The 20,411-nt window shown below is 46.3% G+C and overlaps 1 protein-coding gene across 1 annotated transcript; it reads left to right on the forward strand.

Annotated features, from left to right (window-relative positions):
- The first annotated feature begins 1,476 nt into the window (after positions 1-1,476).
- On the forward strand, positions 1,477-20,203 carry RRM1 (ribonucleotide reductase catalytic subunit M1). Its single transcript, XM_083500712.1, has 19 exons — positions 1,477-1,716; positions 3,784-3,872; positions 4,606-4,783; positions 5,150-5,250; positions 5,979-6,038; positions 7,144-7,183; positions 7,952-8,114; positions 8,587-8,728; positions 8,946-9,029; positions 10,505-10,666; positions 11,415-11,494; positions 12,150-12,351; positions 13,450-13,599; positions 13,950-14,171; positions 15,118-15,194; positions 15,717-15,852; positions 17,268-17,363; positions 18,277-18,465; positions 19,017-20,203. Exons 1-19 carry the CDS (start codon positions 1,698-1,700, stop codon positions 19,197-19,199), a joined length of 2,373 nt encoding a protein of 790 aa, XP_083356838.1. The 5' UTR covers positions 1,477-1,697; the 3' UTR covers positions 19,200-20,203.
- The last annotated feature ends 208 nt before the right edge of the window (positions 20,204-20,411 follow it).

The raw sequence follows: 20,411 nt of genomic DNA on the forward strand, positions 1-20,411 counted from the left end.
CATTTTTGGAGGGGAAAAAGTGCGTCCTATGGAGCGAAAAATACGGTATGTCATTTTAAACTGTGATATTAATGCTGTATTCTTAGTTTTAGATTTATGTGGAAATTGTTTCCCATTCGGTTGTGTATTTTTTTGATGTGGTTTATTTATTGTTTATGACTTATGTAATTTAGTAAATCTTGTTATGCTGCAAGCCGCTTTGAGCATTGCTTTTTTAACTGTGGAAAGGCGGCATACAAATAAAAAATGATGATGATCTCGAACAGGCTCCTTTTCGGCACCCGCTAAAAACATTCTTGCTTAGACACAAACGCGGTTGGGACTTTTAACCCATTTTAGCATTGTAATGTTTTGCATGTTTCATGCCACTGCCATAAATTTTCCCCACGGCTGATTTAATCGGTTTATCGTTTCTTAAACTGTTTTGAGAGTTGGCTTTTAAAAAATTCTTTTTCCATTTACGATATATAAATGGACGATGTTTTATGAAAGAAGTGGGAAAAATGAGCCTCGTTGCAGGCAGGGAGCGGCTTCCCAGTCCTTCCTGGAGATGCCTTTTGCCAAGCAGGCGTTCTCTCCCCTGGGAGTGAATCTCAAGGTCCTAGTCCTCATGGTGGAGAACTGTATTAATAATATTCCACTTTTATGCTGTCCTACATTAAAAAAAAAGAATCACACTGCAAGAACCACAGCCCCTGAAATATACTCAGAGTCGCAAAGTGATTTCATGCTCTTTATTCAGCTCATAGTGGTGAGGAGGAATGAATGAAAGTCCCTTCACAGTATCTGCTTTATATACATTATTTACACAATGGGCTGCCCCTGATTGGCTAATTCCGGAATTCTACTGTAAGCCAATCAGGTTGTGGATTCACTTCTATCTGGAGCAGGATTGGGTGGTTCCTGCCAACCAGTCATACTGCTGCATTGTTCTAGGACCAATCAGACTGCTGCATTCTGAATCCTATTGTTCTAGGACCAATCAGACTGCTGCATTCTGAATCCTATTGTTCTAGGACCAATCAGACTGCTGCATTCTGAATCCTATTGTTCTAGGACCAATCAGACTGCTGCCTTTTGGATCCTATTGTTGTAGGACCAATCAGCCTGCTGCAGTTTGGATCCTATTGAACTCAGTACATAACAGCCCCACTTCACAGAACTTAAAAATTCGTGAAATGAAATACATTAATTTTATTCAAATAAAAATTGGTAAACCACTTTGAGATTTTTTTTTATGTCTTTATTTACAATCCAGTTGTGTATAATAATTTCTAATGAGAAGTAAAAAAAAACAAAGCCCTCAGAGGGCGCTTTCCCCGTGAGGTTTCTTCGCGCTCTTGGGCTCCCCTCAGAGAGAGGCGGGAAAAGGCCGCCGCCGCCGCCATCTTTGCCCCGGGCACGGAGAGCTAGGCCTCCCATCGCCTCTGCTTTCCCCGGCCCAGGCTCTGCGAAGTGGGAAAAACCTGTGCCAGCCCCCAAGATGGCTCCGTCGACGTCCCGGCGTGGGCGTGGCTACGGCGGCGCGGCGGGGCCAGCGTCGCTTGGCGGGAAGGAGCCGTTTCGCAGGCGCCGCCGACGCCGCCCCCCCCCCAACCGCCTCATCCCGCGCGCGGCTCCCGAGGACGGAAGGTCGGTCGCCTGAGGAGAAAGAAGGGAAGGGAGAGGAGGAGAAGGAGGCCGCCGCCGCCGCCGCCATGCACGTGGTCAAGAGAGGTGAGGAGGAGCCCCCCCCTTCCAGGGCGAGTCTGTTTGTGAGAGGGGGGAGGAAAGACTTTTTGTGCCCCCTTTGCCCCCCAGAAAACCCCCTTCATGGAGAAGTGGGGGGACGGGGAAGGAAGGGCCAGGAACTGTGAGCCCCCAAAACCCTCGGCCGACCCAAGGCCAGTATTCCCGCCATAAAAGAGAGAAAGAGATGGTGGGGGGGGGGGTTCATTTCTCTCTCTCTCTCTCTCGGGTCTTGGCGTAAAGGGAGGGGTAAAATGACAGAACTAAGAAGAGATCCCTCAGGCGACAAGGTAAAAAAAGAATGGGATTGCTTTAAAAAAACTACCTGGCAAAATACGGTTCCAAAAACAATACTTTGGCTGTGCTTAATCACACAGGTATAATGGGGGGGGGAACCCTGATTTTAATAAATGAATACAGAACAATTTTGTATGCTTGACTAATTCTTTTTCATTTATTATTTCCCCCCGTTTTTCTTTTTCTGTATTTTTCTTATTATTTTTTCTTATTTGGGTGTAATGTTTAGTTCATGCTTTCTCTGTAGTTTTAAAAAATTCAAAATAAAAAATTCCTTCCCATAGCACGTTAAAGACCAACTAAGTTAGTTCTTGGTATGAGCTTTCGTGTGCATGCACACTTCTTCAGATGCATGCACACAAAAGCTCATACCAAGAACTAACTTAGTTGGTCTTTAAGGTGCTACTCGAAGGAATTTTTTATTTTGACTATGGCAGACCAACACGGCTACCTATCTGTAACTTAAAAAATTCAATAAAGCTAATACAAAATAAGTAAAGGGTGGGGTATAAAGCGAACAGGAAAAGAAACGTTATTATTACCATTTGCCGTACTACCGTAATTTGCCGCTGTTGCTGCTGCTCCTCTTTGGCCGCCTTGTGTGTAGTGTGGGAGAAGTTCAACACCACCAACAACAACTAATAGTAACAAGAACAACAACAACTAATAGTAACAGCAAGCGGGTCTGGGGTGGCGTGGAGGCCGCCTGGTCCGCTCCCTTGCTGCATTCACTTTAACTGCCAGCCGCCTTGAGTCCCTGTCAAGGGCAAGGGCAGGTGTAAATGAATTGGTAGTAGTAATAATAAAAAAATACAGTGGTACCTCTGGTTGCGAATGGGATCTGTTCCGGAGCCCTGTTTGCAACCTGAAAGGAACACAACCCCCATCTGTGCATGCGTGGGTCACAATCCTCAGCTTCTGCGCATGCGCGTGACGTCGTTTTGCACGTCTGCACATGCACGAATGGCAAAACCCAGAAGTAACCCTTTCTGGTACTTCCGGGTTGCCGCGGGACGCAACCTGAAGAAACGTATCGTGAATCAAACGTAACAAGAGGTATGACTGTAATAAAACTCCAGCTTGCCTTCCCCCCTCCCATGGTACTTAAGGCGGTGTGCAAGACGGTTCTCCCGCCCACCCTTTTAATCCCCACACCCACCCTGCGAGGTAGGCTAGGCGGAGAGGCAGTGGCTGAGGAGGGATTCGAACCCTGGTCTCTCCCAGTCCCTCGTCCACTGCACCACACCAGAGACACAGGGGGGGGGTTGTTGATGCCAGGAGTGAGGCAGCACCTGGTTCCTGCCAGACCGCCCCTCCCCCCCTCCTCCAGGGTCTTCCCAGGGCACCCCAAGGTGCCACCCTGCAGGCTCCGGAGAGGAGCATCTCCAGAGGCACCCTGGGGTGGTGTCCTCTGGCCCAGGTTGGGTGCAGCTACATCTCCCCTTGCCCCCCCTCACGTTATCACACCCCCCCCCCAAATTGCTGTGTGGGATGCAAGGGCCCTTGTGGTGACAGGCTCCCATTGATCTCCCTTGGGTCACTGAGCTGGTGAAGTGTCTGATTCAATGTGTTTGGATGTCCCCATTTATTGCATTTGCAGCCCACTTTTTTCTACTTGGTGGAGGGGCTAGCTAGTTTTTCTGGGAGGGATATGGCAGCAGTGCTAGAGGCTGTGAGGCCAAACCCTTGACTGGACCCTTACCCAGTACAGCGTTTGCTCAGCAAGTGATGCTAAATGTTCCCGACTTTTTTCCGCAGATGGGCGCCATGAGCGCGTCATGTTTGACAAGATCACGTCCCGGATCCAGAAACTGTGTTACGGTCTCAACTTGGACTTTGTCGACCCTGTGAGTGTCTTCGGTGCTATCATGAGTCTGTCATGGTCTAAGATAAAACAAGGACAGTAAAACGTCTTGAGTACATTGTAGTGGAATGGTGGAACGTAAATTCCCATGAATAAATGAATGAAGCTCCTTGTATGCTGAGGAAAGTTCTGTTCATGATAGTGACAAAGCAGTGTTTGCTGCTGTGGTCCACAAAATATACATTTGACGTTCCAGTCTGCGCACAGTTGCCTCAGTCTCATTTGGAAACCAGTCTGCTTTTTGGGTGTGTGCCAGTTTTTTAAAAAATAAGTCTGTAAACTGCCTTCCAGGGAAAATGGCCACTTAAGGTAACAAGTTTTTATGTAAAATTCTGAGCAATCAAGAGTACCTCCGAAGTATTTTGTTCAGCATGGTTATATTTACAGGTGGTACCTTGCAAGCCTTGCACTTCACTAAGCAATCACTGTGAAACTGCTGTTACTCAACTTCCCAGCCTTCTGAGCACTCCTTTCCCCCTCTCATCCCTCCCATTGCCCACCTCTTGTTATAAGATTCATACATTTACTCTTGTTGAGGCATCTCAATCTCCATATTTAACCACCTTGAGAGTGAAAGGGACCAAGTGGACAGCTTTGCTACAAAATTCATATAGTTCTCTGGCAAAGAAAGTCATTGAAAACTGACTGCTCCTCCCCCCTTCTGTTATAGCAAACTAACTTTGTGAGTATTTGCTCTTTTTTTTTTTTTTGTCCAGGCTCAGATCACCATGAAAGTGATCCAAGGCCTTTACAGTGGAGTCACTACTGTAGAACTGGATACTCTGGCCGCTGAAACAGCAGCAACCTTGACAACCAAGCACCCTGACTATGCTATCCTCGCAGCAAGGATTGCTGTCTCCAACCTGCACAAGGAAACCAAGAAAGTATTCAGCGGTGAGTGTGTGGGTGCTGGCCACAACACAGGAAAACAATTTCTGCAACATTCTTGGAGTTGGCATGTTGGAGGGATTTTAACGGCAAAACTATTGGGTGGAGAGGTTTGATGTAGTTAATCCCACTAATAATATGTACCCAGGAGGTATCGGATTGCATTGAAATTCTTACTGATCAAATGGTTGTGATGAATTGCGTAGTTAAAACGTTGTGCAATAAGCATGAGCTGATGTCTTCAGCTGATTTGCTCAGTGGTGGTGGGGCATTCAGCTTGGCCAGTCCCCCCCCCCCCCGTCTCCAAAAGCAAGTAATAATACTGGCAAACCTTACTGTTGTAATTAAAATGCAGTAACCTCCCTTTTTTAGATGTGATGGAAGATTTGTACAACTATGTGAACCCGCACAATGGCAAACATTCTCCAATGATTGCTAAGGAAACTCTAGACATCGTATTGGCCAACAAAGATGTAAGTATCACTTTGGCAGAGCTAACAGGAAAGAATTAATAGCAGTCTGAGGTAAAAGCAGAATAGCTATTCTGGTGCTAGGCGGTGGGAAGCAGTTTTCACCTGAATATCCACTTGGTGTTTGGGAAACTGCGTAATATTCTGTGACAGAGAATGATGGGATGGTCCACATGCATTTGTGGAGAGGCAGATGAGTTGCCAGGCAGGAATGTGCATGGATTGAAAGTTAACTTGCCAGCATTTTCTGTGCACTCGTGATGGCTGCCCTCGTGCTATTATGCATGTTCCACAAATGCCTCATGGACGTTGGTGGAAGGTGGCCTTGCCATCTCTTTTAAACATAGGTTTTCCAAAGCCCTGTGTTCAGATCTGGTCCTTTGAAATAAGCCCTTGACAAATATAGTGATTTTTCATACAGTGTTGCATTTTTGGTCTTTTGGGCACATGTAGAATATTCCAAATGCAGTTATATTGATCAAAAGAGCCAGGGGACATTCTACGAAAAGGAAGTGGCACTGGTTTGAAATAAAGAATTGTTTGCTTCTTAGCTTCCCATTTGGAAACAAATTGAGTCATCACATAGTTGAAAAATGGAACAATTCACATCCAGAGGCCTTTTTTAAAAAAATACTTTTTGTATCACACACCACGTAGATTTTTGTATTACATGAACTGGGGTGTGCATAGTCTAAATGTGTTAATCTAACTTTCATTTTTTCTTCCCTCAGAGACTGAACTCTTCTATAATTTATGATCGGGATTTCTCCTATAATTACTTCGGCTTTAAGGTAAAGAGTTGTTCTTTCTTTGAGGGTGTCAGTTATCGATAAGGCTTGGAATGGCAAGTTCTGTTCTATGTAGGAGCCCCAGACAGTAAATAAGCACCCTCATCCCAGCTGTTGTTCATATGAATGGCTTGGGGAAGGCATGTCGAGGCAAGATGCCTTCTCTTGATGCCTTCCTTTGCAGTATGCCACACACATCTCCCTCTAGTGGAATTTTTATAAGGCAATTTCTAAGTAAGGCAGCAGTTTTCAAACTTCCCAATACCAGGGAGCTGTGAATGCTCATAACCTGCTGAGAAGAACATGCACTTCCCCCATGGCTTCCCTCAACACCGTCAGCCGCAAAGGATCCTAGGTGTGTTTTAGGGACCCCTGCTCTGCTTGCATGACTCTGCACATGGTGGGGCTGCCCTGCCACATCAGTCTTCGCCCATGTGGTGCACTCCAGGTGCTGTTGGACTACAATCCCCATCAGTCCACAGCATCCTAGGGCTGGGCCATCTGAGGCCAGTGGGAATTGTAGTCCCAGCAACATTTGGAGGGCGCAGGTTAGTGAAGACTGCGAAAACATGAGGCGGGCGGAAACACAGCCTAGGAGAGGGGTGGGGAATTGGATCCTGCCATCCAACTGAATGGAGCCAGCAGTGGACAACTCCTGAGTCTTCCTTTGTAGCCTGAATTAAGAGCTTTTGGGGGCCTTTTTGTGTTGGTTAAGCAGGGTGATGGAAAAGGCTCCAAATTTTAAGGAGTGTTGAATTTTGCCTGTTGAGGAGAAATCGTAGACCTGGGAAAGGCTGGTGTGGTTTTCTCAAAATGGGCTTAGTTAAGTCCATAGTTCAGAGTTTCCCCACCCCCCTATGCCCTAGGAGAAGCCTTTTGCAGCTGTGTGTTGCAGGGGCTTCCTCAGGGAAGCTGGTCTGCCATTATGGACCTGATGAGGAACTTTGGGGTTTTCTGAAATACTGATTGAAAGCCACAGCCTTTCAGGTGCAGTAAGAGGTTGGTGGTGGTGGTGGAAATCAATTGATTTTGGGTAGTAAATCTTCTACTCCTTTATTTTTTATAATGAGCTCTGACCTATCTCCTTTTCCTTTCCTCTCTCTTTAAGACACTTGAGCGTTCGTATCTGCTAAAAATCAATTCCAAAGGTAAGTGGTACATGAGAACTGTCTCAGTCCTGTGTACAAATGCACATAGCTTCTTCTTAATTTTTTGTAAACTGTTTTGAAATCATTGATAAAATGTGATATATAAATGCTTTAAATAAATAAAGCCATAGCTTTCTAGAAGTGATGGCTTAAGGTGGCTTTTTGACACTTTAATACTCCTTGGAGCTTAAATCATGAAGGATTAGCACTTCTGTAGGCAGGGTGATTCTAGGTACTGGGCTTCCTACCGAGAGCTGGCCCCTTGTCAGCGGTAGTTATACTTCTGAATACTAGCCATTGATAACAGCAAGAGGGGAGAGTACTGCCATTACGTTCTTGTATTCTCAAAACCATCTAAGTGGCAGCTTCATTGGGCATTAGATTACAAATGTTCCTTACATGCTGCTGCATAGCATAGGAACTTGTGAAGCTGCCTTATGTGCATTGAAGAAGCGGATAGGGATTTATTTTAACTCACATGGCAGCAGTTCACTCATGAGGTGATTACCGAGTCTTCTAAATTTGTTTTTATTCTGTTTGGGTTGAGGGGGGCTAATTTGGACCTTTGGCAAGAACTGACTCTTCCCCCCCCCATCAGCTTTTACTCTTATATCTTGCTGTGCCTGGAATCCTACAGATGCCAGAACAGGAAATTGCTCTCTGATCTGACAGAATGAATTGGGCCCAGCTGCCTTAGTGGCAGAGGCTCCTTTCGCAGGCTGTGATGCACTCAGGTTTTCCTTTTGACTCCTCTCTTCCGGTGTCTAGTGGCTGAGCGCCCCCAGCACATGTTGATGAGGGTGTCGGTGGGAATCCACAAGAACGACATCGATGCTGTAATTGAAACCTATAACCTCCTTTCTGAGAAGTGGTTCACCCACGCGTCGCCCACTCTTTTCAATGCTGGTACCAACCGCCCTCAGCTCTCCAGGTAATCCGGGCAGGTGGCCACTGGAAGAGGGAGCAATTGAGGATGGTGCTGCTTATGCAAAATGGTTTTTAACTGTCTATAAAATGGGCATCAACTGTGACTGGTTTGCAGTTTTTACAGCAAGCATTTTTTCAGGGGGGTGCATTTGCTCCAAAACAGAACAGTGCCTACCTAGAGGATCAGTTTGCTTGCTGTTGCTAACAAACAAGTTTCTCTCTTAACTGCTGATGCTAATTGCTGGGGGTGGAGGGGAGGTATTGATTCAACATTTCTCATATAAAGAAGAAAAACCCTTTCAGGAGAAAATTTATTTCCTATGGCTTATGAAATTAAGTGCTGTAGTGAAATTATAGCTGTCAGTTTGCATCCCCCCCCCCCCAAAAAAGAAATCTGCATGATGGCTTTAAATGTCAGCTTGAGTGCTCTCTGTCCCCTCCTGCGGCATTTAACACTTCTGTTTCCTTCCATCCAGCTGCTTTCTGCTGTGCATGAAGGATGACAGCATTGAAGGGATCTACGACACTCTTAAGCACTGTGCGCTAATTTCCAAGTCTGCTGGGGGGATTGGTGTTGCAGTGAGCTGCATCCGAGCCACTGGCAGCTATATCGCCGGGGTGAGTTTTGAATTTTGAATACCCTGGCCGTGTTAGTGATTGCTGCAAAGCACCTTTTCCAACCCCTTGGGCTGCTGTGGCTTTAATGTAACCTAAATCAGGTCCTGCGTTATAAAAATGGCAGCATTTCCTATGTGGGGTTGGGCACCTGCCTCTTCAAGAGGAACAAGGTTCTCTGCGCCTTAAGTGATGCCCATCTGCTTTCTCTTTGTTTCAGACCAACGGGAACTCTAATGGACTTGTCCCAATGCTGAGGGTCTACAACAACACAGCTCGCTATGTGGACCAAGGGGGGAACAAGGTGTGTTGGCTTCTTCCAGAGACTATGTATGCATTTGAGGGAGTGGGATTGCGAGTTCAAGTGCTTAAAGACGTTTCCAGCATTCTCCCTTGCTCTTGTTCTGAAACTCCTATTTAAAAAAATAATATTTTAATACAGATTAATCAATTTGGGTAGGTAGAACTACATTCCACCCATTCAATTTTTAAAAATGTATTTCATTAAAACCATTTGTCAGTCACCTTTTAGCATTCAAAGTAGCATACAGTAAATCTTGCTTGGTACATCACAGTCAACAAATAATACACAGGATAAAGAAAAACTCAAGCAACAGTGTGGAGATAACAGGACAGAAGCCTGTCTGAATTGTTCACGTGTTACCTGAACCATTGGGACCAATGACACATGTGAATTTCTTGAACGGTCCTATGCATTGTTTCCCTTGCCATGATTTGAAATTTTCCACCATCAAAAGCTGCAAGTATCCCATCTCGCCCGAAGGATTTTGAACGGGAGGAGCGGGGAGAAGAAGACCACCTTCTCACCTGGATGCAGCCTCACAGACCCATCCCTATTGTCTCTTCTCACCTTCTGAAACTCCTTTTAAGGAAAGCGCTTGTCATTCACCACATCTCTATCATGAGAGTGCCTGGCAGTGTTTTTAGTTCCTTTTCAATGTGGGCACCTCAGGCTTGCCACTGGGTAGTCCCATGGTGTAAAACAGGCATAGGCAACTTTCGGCCCTCCAGATGTTTTGGCCTACAACTCCCATGATCCATAACTAACAGGACCAGTGGTCAGGGATGATGGGAATTGTAGTCCAAAACATCTGGATGGCCAAAGGTTGCCTATGCCTGGTGTAAAAGTTTGCTTTTGTTCCTCTGGTGTCTCTGAGATACTGGAAGGGTTGCCCAGAAGTACAGTCAGCATTTGGGATTTTTTCCAAGCTCTCTTAGGCTCATGTTAAAGGTTTGGGCTGCAGGGAGTTCAGTGAATAAAAATGCTCTGTAACGTATCTTGACCCCCCAGCTTCTTTCTATCTGTAGAGTTTCTCTAAAAATCACCTATTTTGAAAATTGACCTTGGAAAAATGTTCCAGTTGATGCCAGTTTGCTTATATCTATTATATAAGATGTGCAGGTTGGGCACCAAGAGACTGTCCTTGGATCCTCCTGGTTTGTAGTTCAAGGCTTCAAAAACCTTTTGAAAGTTGGGAGATCATGTAGTAAGATCTCCAATGTAGCCTGAGGTGCTTCATTTGGAAATTGAACAAAGTGTAATAAACATGCAGAAGCACTTGGATGTGCTTGCTAGATGTTGCAAGCAGCCTTAGTGCAACCTAATCCGTTGTTTGGTTATAATCCAGGAAATGACGGAAAGCTTCGGCCAGGCAGAAGCCACTTAATTTTTCTTCTCCACCCTAGTAAGAAGCTAGGGACAGAGATGCAACTTCCTCTAGGTGTTGTTCTGATTCTTCTGTTTATTTGCTCTTCCAGAGACCTGGAGCCTTCGCCATCTACCTGGAGCCGTGGCATTTTGATATCTTTGAGTTCCTTGACCTGAAGAAAAACACTGGGAAGGAGGAGCAGCGCGCCCGCGACCTCTTCTACGCCCTCTGGATCCCAGACCTCTTCATGAAGCGCGTGGAGACCAACCAGGTGGGCAGCTGGGCTCACAGTACAGGCCCCTGGCAGCAGGGCTGCAAAGAGAGGGCAGCAACAGTGCCCTTAACTCTGTTTTGAGTTACGTCTTTTCTTGTCAAGATACAGCCATATAACCGAGGAGTTACAGAGTAACACTGATTTGGGCAGTCTTGTAGTATCTTTCTCTGTTCCTCATGAAATGTATGCCTAGCAGCATAACGGATCAAGCCCTATGGCTTTAAAAAGCCTAAAGGCAAAGTGACATTGGACCCAATATCTATCCAGCAATCACTGATCAGTTCTGAGACACTGAAGAAGTTAGAAAACGGCTGTCTTGTTTTAGATAAGTCTAATTGTTGGGTTTTTTTGTATTGGGTTTTTTTTTGTATCCCATTTGGTGAACCACAGGGTATACTCAATCTTTTTAAAATGTTCTTTATTTTAATATAAAAACAATTCCCAACAGGAGGGTAATGCACAGAAGTAATGCTTTGTGTGTTTGGTTCTTTGTATTTCATTCTATTGAAAATACAGTTGAGCTTCTAGAAAACAATCTTTTGTGTTCTTCACCGTTTCTGCTCCCTGGAAATGAGTTGAATTGATAAAAATGTTTTCCATGTTGAGGGAAAAGTGGTGACTAAAGTCTTTACTAAAGGCATGAAGGCTTGCTAATGTACATTTTGTCTTTGCAGTGTCCTGCAAAGATAAGAAGATAAGAACAGTTTGTGTTTGTCCTTGCTTACTTTCAGTCTTTCTTTTGCAGGACTGGTCTTTGATGTGCCCCAATGAATGCCCGGGCCTAGATGAAGTCTGGGGAGAGGAGTTTGAGAAGCTGTATGAGAGGTATGAGAGAGAGGCTGGTGCATCCGTTGGCAAAGTTTGAGCCAGGAATAGCCTGACAACAGCAGCTCCTTCATCACCTCGCCTTGCCCCTTAGCTGGATCTAAATGATTCCAGACAAAGTACCTTTTGAGTCTGCTTAGAAATGAAAATGGAATCAAAGCTCTTGTTACCTCTTTTCATTCTGTATGTTCTGAGTGGGAATTTGTAGCTCATTTATTGCAGCTACAGTTCAGAAAACTTAATGGAACTACACTTTTTGCATTCCTCCCCCCCCCCCTTGGTCTGTATTCTGAAAATGGGAACTGGCAGTGCTCATCAGCTGGAGCTGGCCAAAAATCCAGACTCTTAAGAACAACACAAACTGTTTCTGTTACAATTTCCTCAAGGAACTTTGGGGAGACTAAGAATATTGCAACAGAGCTCTCAGCACTTGCCCAGATCTGCAGCTCCCAGGATTCCCTGGAGCAACCCAAGACCATTACACTTGTTCATAGTTTAGGTGTGCTGTTGTGCACCTCCTGTTCAGGGGCCTTGTTCCACCAGGAGTTCATGAGGTTTCAGTGTCCTTGCTTTGCAAATGAAAACAAGATGCTTGCAAGCCTATTCTCAGAAACTCCGACCGGGTCCCAGTGATGAGTCTTGCTCTGTCTTGCAGCTATGAGAAGCAGGGGCGTGTCCGCAGAGTGGTGAAGGCTCAGCAGCTCTGGTATGCCATCATAGAGTCTCAGACGGAGACAGGAACTCCTTACATGCTGTACAAGGACTCTTGCAACAGGAAGAGCAACCAGCAGAATCTGGGAACTATCAAATGCAGCAACCTGTGCACAGAAATTGTGGAATACACCAGCCAGGATGAGGTGGGTTGGGTAGGAACCAGGTGCGGCTCAGCGGAGTCCGTTTTAGGGAAGGCGTTCCTATGAGATGTATTTGGGGGAGCCACTGTTCTCTCATGCTTTCCAATCAAAAGGCCAAAGGGATGTTCAGATGCCACGAGAAGTGGGAAATTCCTGCTTTGTTTTAAGGAAACTCATCTGTGCAAAATGAGAACAGACCTTTTCTCTGGTGGCTCCCCCTTGGGGACCGCTCTCCTCAGGGAGGCTCACCTGGCACCCTCCTTGCATATCTTTAGGTGCCAGGCACCAGGAAAAACATTCCTCTTCAGCCAGGCCTTGGGCTGTTAAACAATCTATGGCCTTTTAAGTGTGTACTGTGCTTGTCTTGTTGTTATGCATTTTGTGTTTTTATGCTGTAAACCACCCTGTGATCTTTGGGTGAAGAGTGAGTGGTATATAAATTTTAAAAAAATATTTTAATAATACTGATAATGATGTAGAATTCACTGCCAGGTGAAAGGAACACAGCTAGAAATTAATGATGTGCATAGATATATCCAGAGCAAGGAAGACTGGCACTACCCATCTGGTGGTGTGGGCAGTGTGTGTGTGTGTGTGTGTGTGTGTGTGTGTCAGTCAACAGAATGAGGATCATAAGTGGTGTTGACAGCATGTCTGAAAGGACTAGGAGTGTCTAGCTTTTGAGAAATAAGAGGTGGAGCGGTTGGGATTTGTGTATGTTGAGTTACTGCCCTCTTCTGACATTTTGAGGATTTATTCCTCACAGGATCACTGAAAATAGAATTGGAAAGCAATGGTTTTGATTACTCCTTACCATATTTGAGCACATCAGCATAGCACACCTGCCTAGGCAGCCTGTAGGATCTTCCCCATAGCATTTAGAACTGGATTTAGAGCTCTGCATTTAGGCAGAGGGTGTCCTGGCTCAAAGTAGGTGTTTGGCCTACGAGTGGCTCTTCAGATCCTGCCATTCCGGGTAAATGGTTGATGAGCCCGTCATGGGGAACATCTTCCGCCATACAGTTTGTAACCCTTTCCCCTCTCTCTACTGCATACATTGCTTTAGCCACTGAGCGCTGCTTCCTTATTTGCCTATTCCAGGTTGCGGTTTGCAACTTGGCTTCCTTAGCCCTGAATATGTACGTCACTCCCGAGCACACTTACGACTTCAAGAAGCTGGCCGAGGTCACCCGGGTCATTGTCCGGAATCTGAACAAGATAATCGACATCAACTACTACCCTGTGCCAGAGGTACGAAGGAGGAATTGGTAGCCCTAGACTGAGAGGTGCTCTTGGTAAGGCTGGTTGTTCAAGGTTGAGGGACTACAGAGAACCAGCAAGTTCTCAGCTACTTCCTTTGAAGGGTGGTTGACGCTATGGAGAAACTTAAGGATGTGGCAGTTTCTGTATTCCTCATGTATTTCCCCCCCTAAAGCACATTCCTTGTTAGCCAGGCATTAGCTAGTGGGCTGTGGGAACCACACAATACATTAGTAGGGGAAGAATGATTTGCCTGAAACCAGAGCTTGCCCATTCCAGGTTCTTAACTCTCTGACGACCCCCCCCCCCTTTCTCCTTTTGTCTTTCACAATGTGTTGCAGGCCGAGAGCTCAAACAAGCGCCATCGTCCGATTGGTATTGGTGTGCAGGGGCTGGCTGATGCCTTCATCCTCATGCGGTACCCTTTTGAGAGCGCAGAGGCCCAGCTGCTCAACCAGCAGATCTTTGAGACCATTTACTATGGTGCCCTAGACGCCAGCTGTGAGCTTGCCAAGGAGCACGGGCCGTATGAAACCTACGAGGGCTGCCCAGTCAGCAAAGGCGTAAGTGGCAAAGTTTAGAAAGGTTTTTGAACCAATGGTATTGAGGGTCCCTTGGGGAAATCTGTCAGATTGGAACTTGTGTAATCTCAAACTGAGATGCCAAGAAGTGCCACAACTCCAATAAATGTCTGCTGGACCACACTGAGATGCTGAACTAATTTAGGTGTCCATTTCACCATTTACTTCACCCTATGACTGGTGTTGTTGAATCTGGCCTTTTGGCACAGAGTTCAGATATTCATGAATACCCAGTTTCATTTTTTTGAAGCAAGTTCCTAGCCCTCAGTTCCTACAAGATGCCCCTGCAAGCTTTTTCCTCAAAAGCATTCTTTCTTTGTAAGCATTTTTACACTTGAGTGAAATGTCTGCTTGCATCTGGGTTCGCTAAACTTCTAAATCCGTAGGTATATTTTGAAGCTCTCAAATTCTTCCAAGTGTTTTGCTTTTCCTCTGCCTTTTCACTTAAAAAAACCTGGGATCTCCAGAATGCTGTATAGTGTCCATCACAAATCTCAGTCTAGATGGAAGTGTGGAGGTTTGCGATCATGAGTAGTTGAGATTAATAAGTTGCACAGCTGTGTGGATTTTCGCCACGTTTCCTCCATGTGTCTGAGATGCTTTTTCTTAGACATGATTGTCTCAGATTCATTGTGATGAAATTCATGGCTGAAACCTGAAGGATGAATAGCCACATCCATGGAGAGAAACCATCAACTCATGCCTCTGTGGAGAGCTTGGCATTTGCCATGTGGTGTCTAAGCAGGAATTGAAGCACCATGTATGAACCAAAAATTGCAAGAAGCCTTGACCTGAAGGGAGCTGCTTTTTCTCTTCATTCCCCCCTTTTGTTTTAAATTTTGGGCTTTCCTGTGGTAGCAGGCAGGCTGCACACCCTCACTTAGATGGCAGGTTTGGTTTGACGAGATGGTGTGTGCCTTTTCTTCAGATCCTTCAGTATGACATGTGGAATGTGACCCCTACAGACCTTTGGGATTGGAAGGCTCTGAAGGAGAAGATTGCAAAGTGAGTAAAAGCCCTTGGTCTCTTTGGCTCAGTGTGCCTTGGGCAACACCCAGAGCTGGCTGGTGGTGGGGTTAATGGTTGAAGAGTAGCAAAGCATGCAAAGGGACAGGGTAGCTCTAAACTGAGGGTGTTAAAACTGCATCTTGAGCTACGTAAGAGCACAGTCTTCTCCCTGATGCAGCTCTCATTCATTTCTGTGCAGCTTGCACAGGAGAACTTAACAGTGTATTCTGATCTTGGGTATCCAGTGTTCATCATGCTAGGAGCAGACGCAGTAGAATAAAGTCCGTTAATTTCAGTGGGACTACTCTGTGACCGTGAGATCCTTTTGAATGCTGGGGAAATACAAGCACTTTAGGGTATTATCAGTCACCTGCAACCAACCTGGCAGATGGTTCCGCTGGGCAAGATAATTTTTAATTGGTCAAAACCGGGCTTTCCTTAACTGATGCCAAAGGCTGGTTCTCTGAAGATGGCGATCCTCTTCAACAATCACGGGTCCCTGTTTTCTGTGTGATTTAGGTACGGGGTTCGGAACAGCCTCCTACTTGCACCAATGCCGACGGCTTCTACAGCTCAGATCTTGGGCAACAATGAGTCCATTGAGCCCTATACAAGCAACATCTACACGCGCAGAGTTCTCTCGGGAGAGTTCCAGGTAAGGCAGCAGTAGGGTGGCCTTGAGCAATTCAGGGGTAAAGGTGGGTGCTGCGCCTGAGATCCCGATGTCCTCCTTGCCATCCTCTCCAATAAAATTCAGCCCCCGCCTCTTGTGAGTGCCAGAACCACAGGCCTGGTTCACACACAACATTAAACTCTAGTTTACTTTGAACAAACCTTGGCTCTGCTGCTCGAGAGTTGGGGATTGTTTCCCCCACTGTGTGGAGCAGTCAGGGGCAGAGGAGGAGCTAAGCAAGTCTGCACATTAAACCATAGCTTTGTGTTGTGCGCAGACCGGGCTGCTCTTTGGTGGCTCATAGCTCCAATATGTGCTTCAAGGGGAAATGGTTGCAAAATTCAAGATGCCAGCTCTGGTGATGAAGAGAATTGTCATGGTGGTGGACTGGCATGCGAGACTTAGATGAGCTTCAGGAAAGGGCAGCCAGAATTATAAAGGAGATGGAGCAAACCCCCCCCCCCCCCGTGATGAAAGGTTGCAGCATTTGGGGTTTTTTTATTTAAAGAAAAGGCAAGTTAGAAGGTACGCGATAAATGTGTATGAAATTATGCCTGGCATAGTGTGATGGCTTGTGTATGCTCTTCGCAATAAGCACCCTCTGCTCACTCAGAGATATTTACAGTTCTTTATTTTACATATGTACAAACAGCACATTACAATCACACGTCCAAATCGTCCTGTTCAGATTTGGGGAGTGGTCTTCTCCGGCTTCTCCTCCAACAGAAAAGGCGGGGAAGTTTCATGGGACGTCTCTGATCCCTGCCTTTTAACCCTCTCCTTTCCTGTGCAGACGGCACAGGCACAGGCTCACCATCTGTTCCTGGACTTCCTGTGCGGTGCTGGGGCTCTGCTTCAACATCAGAGAGCCTTTCCGCCTCCTGGCTCTTTCCCTCTTCCCCATCTGTCACTTCCTCTCTATCGTCCTCTGGCTGTTCCTGCTCCTCAAAGGCGTTCCCTGGCAGTCCCGTGACACATAGAGGGCAGAGAGAAGCTTTTCTCCCTCTCCCATAACACTGAAACTCGTGGACATCCAATGAAGCCGAATGTTGGAAGATCCAGGACAGACAAAACCCTTCTTCACGCAGCACAGAGCCAAACTGTAGAATTGGCTGTCCCAAAAAATGGTGACGGACACTAACTTAGATAGCTTAAAAGGGAGATTAGACGCATTAGCAGGAGTTGCCAGTGGCTACTAGTCATAATGGCTGTGCCCTGCCTTCAGGAACTGAGGCAGCCCACAAACTTCTGAATGCCAGTTCCTGGGAACCGGAGATACATATGTGGGGCGCATCATGCCCTGCCTGCCTGCTTGTGGGCTTGCCAGAATCTGGCTGCTGCAGCAAACAGAGCACTGGCTGCTTGCTGTAAGTGAGCATGACTTCTGGTTTTTGCAGATAGTGAATCCCCACTTGCTAAAAGACCTGACGGAGAGGGGCCTGTGGAGTGAGGAGATGAAGAACCAGATCATTGGCTACAATGGCTCTATCCAGGTCAGTCGCTGGGGGGTTGGGGGTTGGGCTTTGCCAAGGGGGCCGTGTCTGCCTCAGTTCTATACCCGGCTCTATATGCGAGAAAGAGCTTCCTTCCTCTTATGTGAAGATGTGTGTGAGAGAGAAAAGAATGCAAGAAAACCATGCCCTTCAAACGTACCTGCTACCTTTTTGTGTCTGTTCATTATTTAAAATGGGATTAAACAACAGTCAATTGAACATAGAAATTGTTAACATCCAGTAAGGCTGCACAGTGCAGGGCTGAGAAAGCAGACAGGGAGTGGTTTTTCCTCCCTCTCCTAATGCTAGAACCTAGTGGGGCCATAGGGTGAATCGGAATTTTAGAAGATTCAGGACAGATCAAAAAAAGCTAAACCATAGCATTTGCTCACACAAAATGTAGTGACGGCCACCAGCTTGGATGGCTTTAAAAGAGATTTGGACAAATTCATGGAGGATCTGGCTATCAGTGGCTGCTAGACTCAATATCTATGCGCTCCCTCCCCCGTTGGAGGCCTTTACCTCTGAATACCAGTTTTTGGGAATCCCAAGAGGAGAGAATGGCTGTTTCACTCAGGCTCTGCTTATGGCCTCTTTCCTTGGGGGCACCTGGTTGGCCACTGCGAGAAGAGGATGCTGGACTAAATGGACCCCTGGCCTCATCCAGAAGGGCTTTGCTTACGTAGGTAGGCTGGTTTGGGGGTAGAATCAGCACGGGATGACTTGGAGGGTGCGAGGGAGCACAACCTTGCTGAATCTCGCAGCAGATTTTGATAGCGTTGACTCTGATTTCCTTCTGGATCCTCCACGTGAATCGGGAGTTGGCCAAATCCAGCCCCCCCCATCCCTGGTGTAAGCCAAAAGCAACCTTCCTGTCCACAGGGAGTCATCCTGTAGGCCTTCTGCCTTTCAGAATATCCCTGAGATCCCAGATGACTTGAAACAGCTCTATAAGACGGTGTGGGAGGTCTCCCAGAAAACGGTCCTCAAGATGGCAGCAGACCGAGGGGCCTTCATTGACCAGAGCCAGTCTCTCAACATCCACATTGCGGAGCCCAACTATGGCAAACTGACCAGCATGCACTTCTACGGGTGGAAGCAGGTAAGCAGAGCGACAAGTTTTTAGTGTCAATCTTGTAGGTTATGTTTTTAGGCTATTACAATATAGCCCTGATAACAAGCCATTGTGCTCAGGCCTTGTTTTGACAAGTCCTGCAAACCTTGTCCAGGGGGAAATCCTGGCTCATATGGTTCTGCCTGGTTTTTTAATTGAATTGGCAGTTTAATACTTATATAAAACGTGGAATACTTATGGAAGATACAGAAAGTATAGAAAAGGATAGTTATTACATAGATTGTAGCTGCCAACAGTGGTAATATAATAATAGTAATAATTTATTATTTATACCCCGCCCATCTGGCTGGGTTTCCCCAGCCACTCTGGGCGGCTTCCAGTAGAGGGTTAAAAACAATACAACATTAAATAACGTAAGGTAATGTCCTTCCCTGGATCCTGGGTGTTCTGAGTTACCTCCTGTTACTGTGGTGTCGGGAGCAAAACCTACTCAAACTGCTTTAATTCCTCTCATCTATCTATCATCTATCTATCTATCATCTATCTATCTAATCTATCTCACCCTTTCCTGCCCACAGGGCTTGAAGACTGGCATGTACTACCTGAGGACGAAGCCTGCGGCCAACCCCATCCAGTTCACCCTGAACAAGGAGAAGCTGAAGGAGAAGAGCTTCAAGGAAGAAGAGGAGAAAGAGAGGAACAAAGCAGCCATGGTGTGTTCCCTGGAGAACAGAGACGAGTGTCTTATGTGCGGGTCTTAAGCAGCTGCCAGGTGTGGAGGCCCCCTCTTACCTCTCCTGCTCCAGCCCCAGCTAGGTTAGTTAGGTCTAGTTCACTTTGGAGAGAAGAGAGAGGCTGCTTCAGGAGGGGATCAAGCAGTTGTGGGTCGCTGGGTGTAGTGGTGTCCTTGCTTCCCCTTCAGGTGGCAAAGCTGCCAGGGTCATCCAAGTGGGGTGGCGGCGGCGGCAGCAGAGGCAATCTGCACACACGGCTGTTGTAGCAGAAACCTTTAAGTGCCCTTTTATTATCTTATCCATAATGTAAATAATAGTAGGCTCCTTTAAAATGCACATAAAGTTTGCGCATCTTGTTATGCTTGGGGAACAAGGACTCCTTTCGACAATCGCTTCTTATGCCAAAATCTCCACCAGCCTGTCTTGTTACCCAGAGAGACAACATCTCATCTCCAGCCCTTGGGGTCTAGCACTCTCTCTCTCTCGGTCTTAAGACGAACAGTGTGCAGTCGGGGAGCTGCAGAGCAGGGAGAGGGAAAGGGAGCATATTCTTTGCTCATCATGTGGGCCTGCAACTTCCTACTTTAGGGCGCACAACTTGCCATGTGGTGCCACAGCCCATACCAGCCGCTTCTGGAGATGGGCTTAGAGTTACTGTTACATAGAGGGAGTGTTTTCCCTTTTCCTTCACCGGCTGTGAATTCTGGGGAAAAGCCACTGGAAGGAGCTTGGATTAAGCATCCAAAAACTGGGCTTGGTTTAGCAGTGTTATTCTTTGCCACAAAGCTGCTGCTGTGGCCACTCCTGCCTTCTCTGAAGAACGACATTTACTGGGCTGAGCGGTTTGTTTTATAAAGACAAGAAAAAGACGCACACCACAAACTAAACCATGCCTTTTTTCTTCAGTTCTTTGTCATTCCCATCGGAATTAAGTGGCCTTGTTCTGGACTATTTATTGAATTTGGGTACTCTGCATGTAGACTTGAATCCTCTAAGCAAATTCAGTGCATCAATAAAAGCCATGGTGTAAAGTTGGTGTCCAGCATTTCTTTGGGCTAAAGAGCCTGGAAATTCATGTCTTTGTTCGAAATAGCCAAAGTTATTGGCGTGGCATCTTTGTGTCAACTGCTCTTGCATGCTTTTCTGGGATTATGTACAATGGTACAAATCACTTTCCTGAGTAAAACTCCTAAATGAACTGCTAGTTTTAGGATTCCACTGCAAGCAGGGAAGGGAGAG

This window comes from Podarcis liolepis (genome assembly GCF_965112155.1).
Source record: "Podarcis liolepis genome assembly, chromosome: 4".
Lineage (NCBI taxonomy): Eukaryota > Metazoa > Chordata > Lepidosauria > Squamata > Lacertidae > Podarcis > Podarcis liolepis.

What these genes read in the sequence shown, in the direction of transcription:
- RRM1 (XM_083500712.1), top strand. An exon ending in AGCGCGTGGAGACCAACCAG is followed by an intron (nt 10,667 to 11,414) that starts GTGGGCAGCTGG and finishes TTTCTTTTGCAG; the next exon opens with GACTGGTCTTTGATGTGCCC. An exon ending in ACTACTACCCTGTGCCAGAG is followed by an intron (nt 13,600 to 13,949) that starts GTACGAAGGAGG and finishes AATGTGTTGCAG; the next exon opens with GCCGAGAGCTCAAACAAGCG.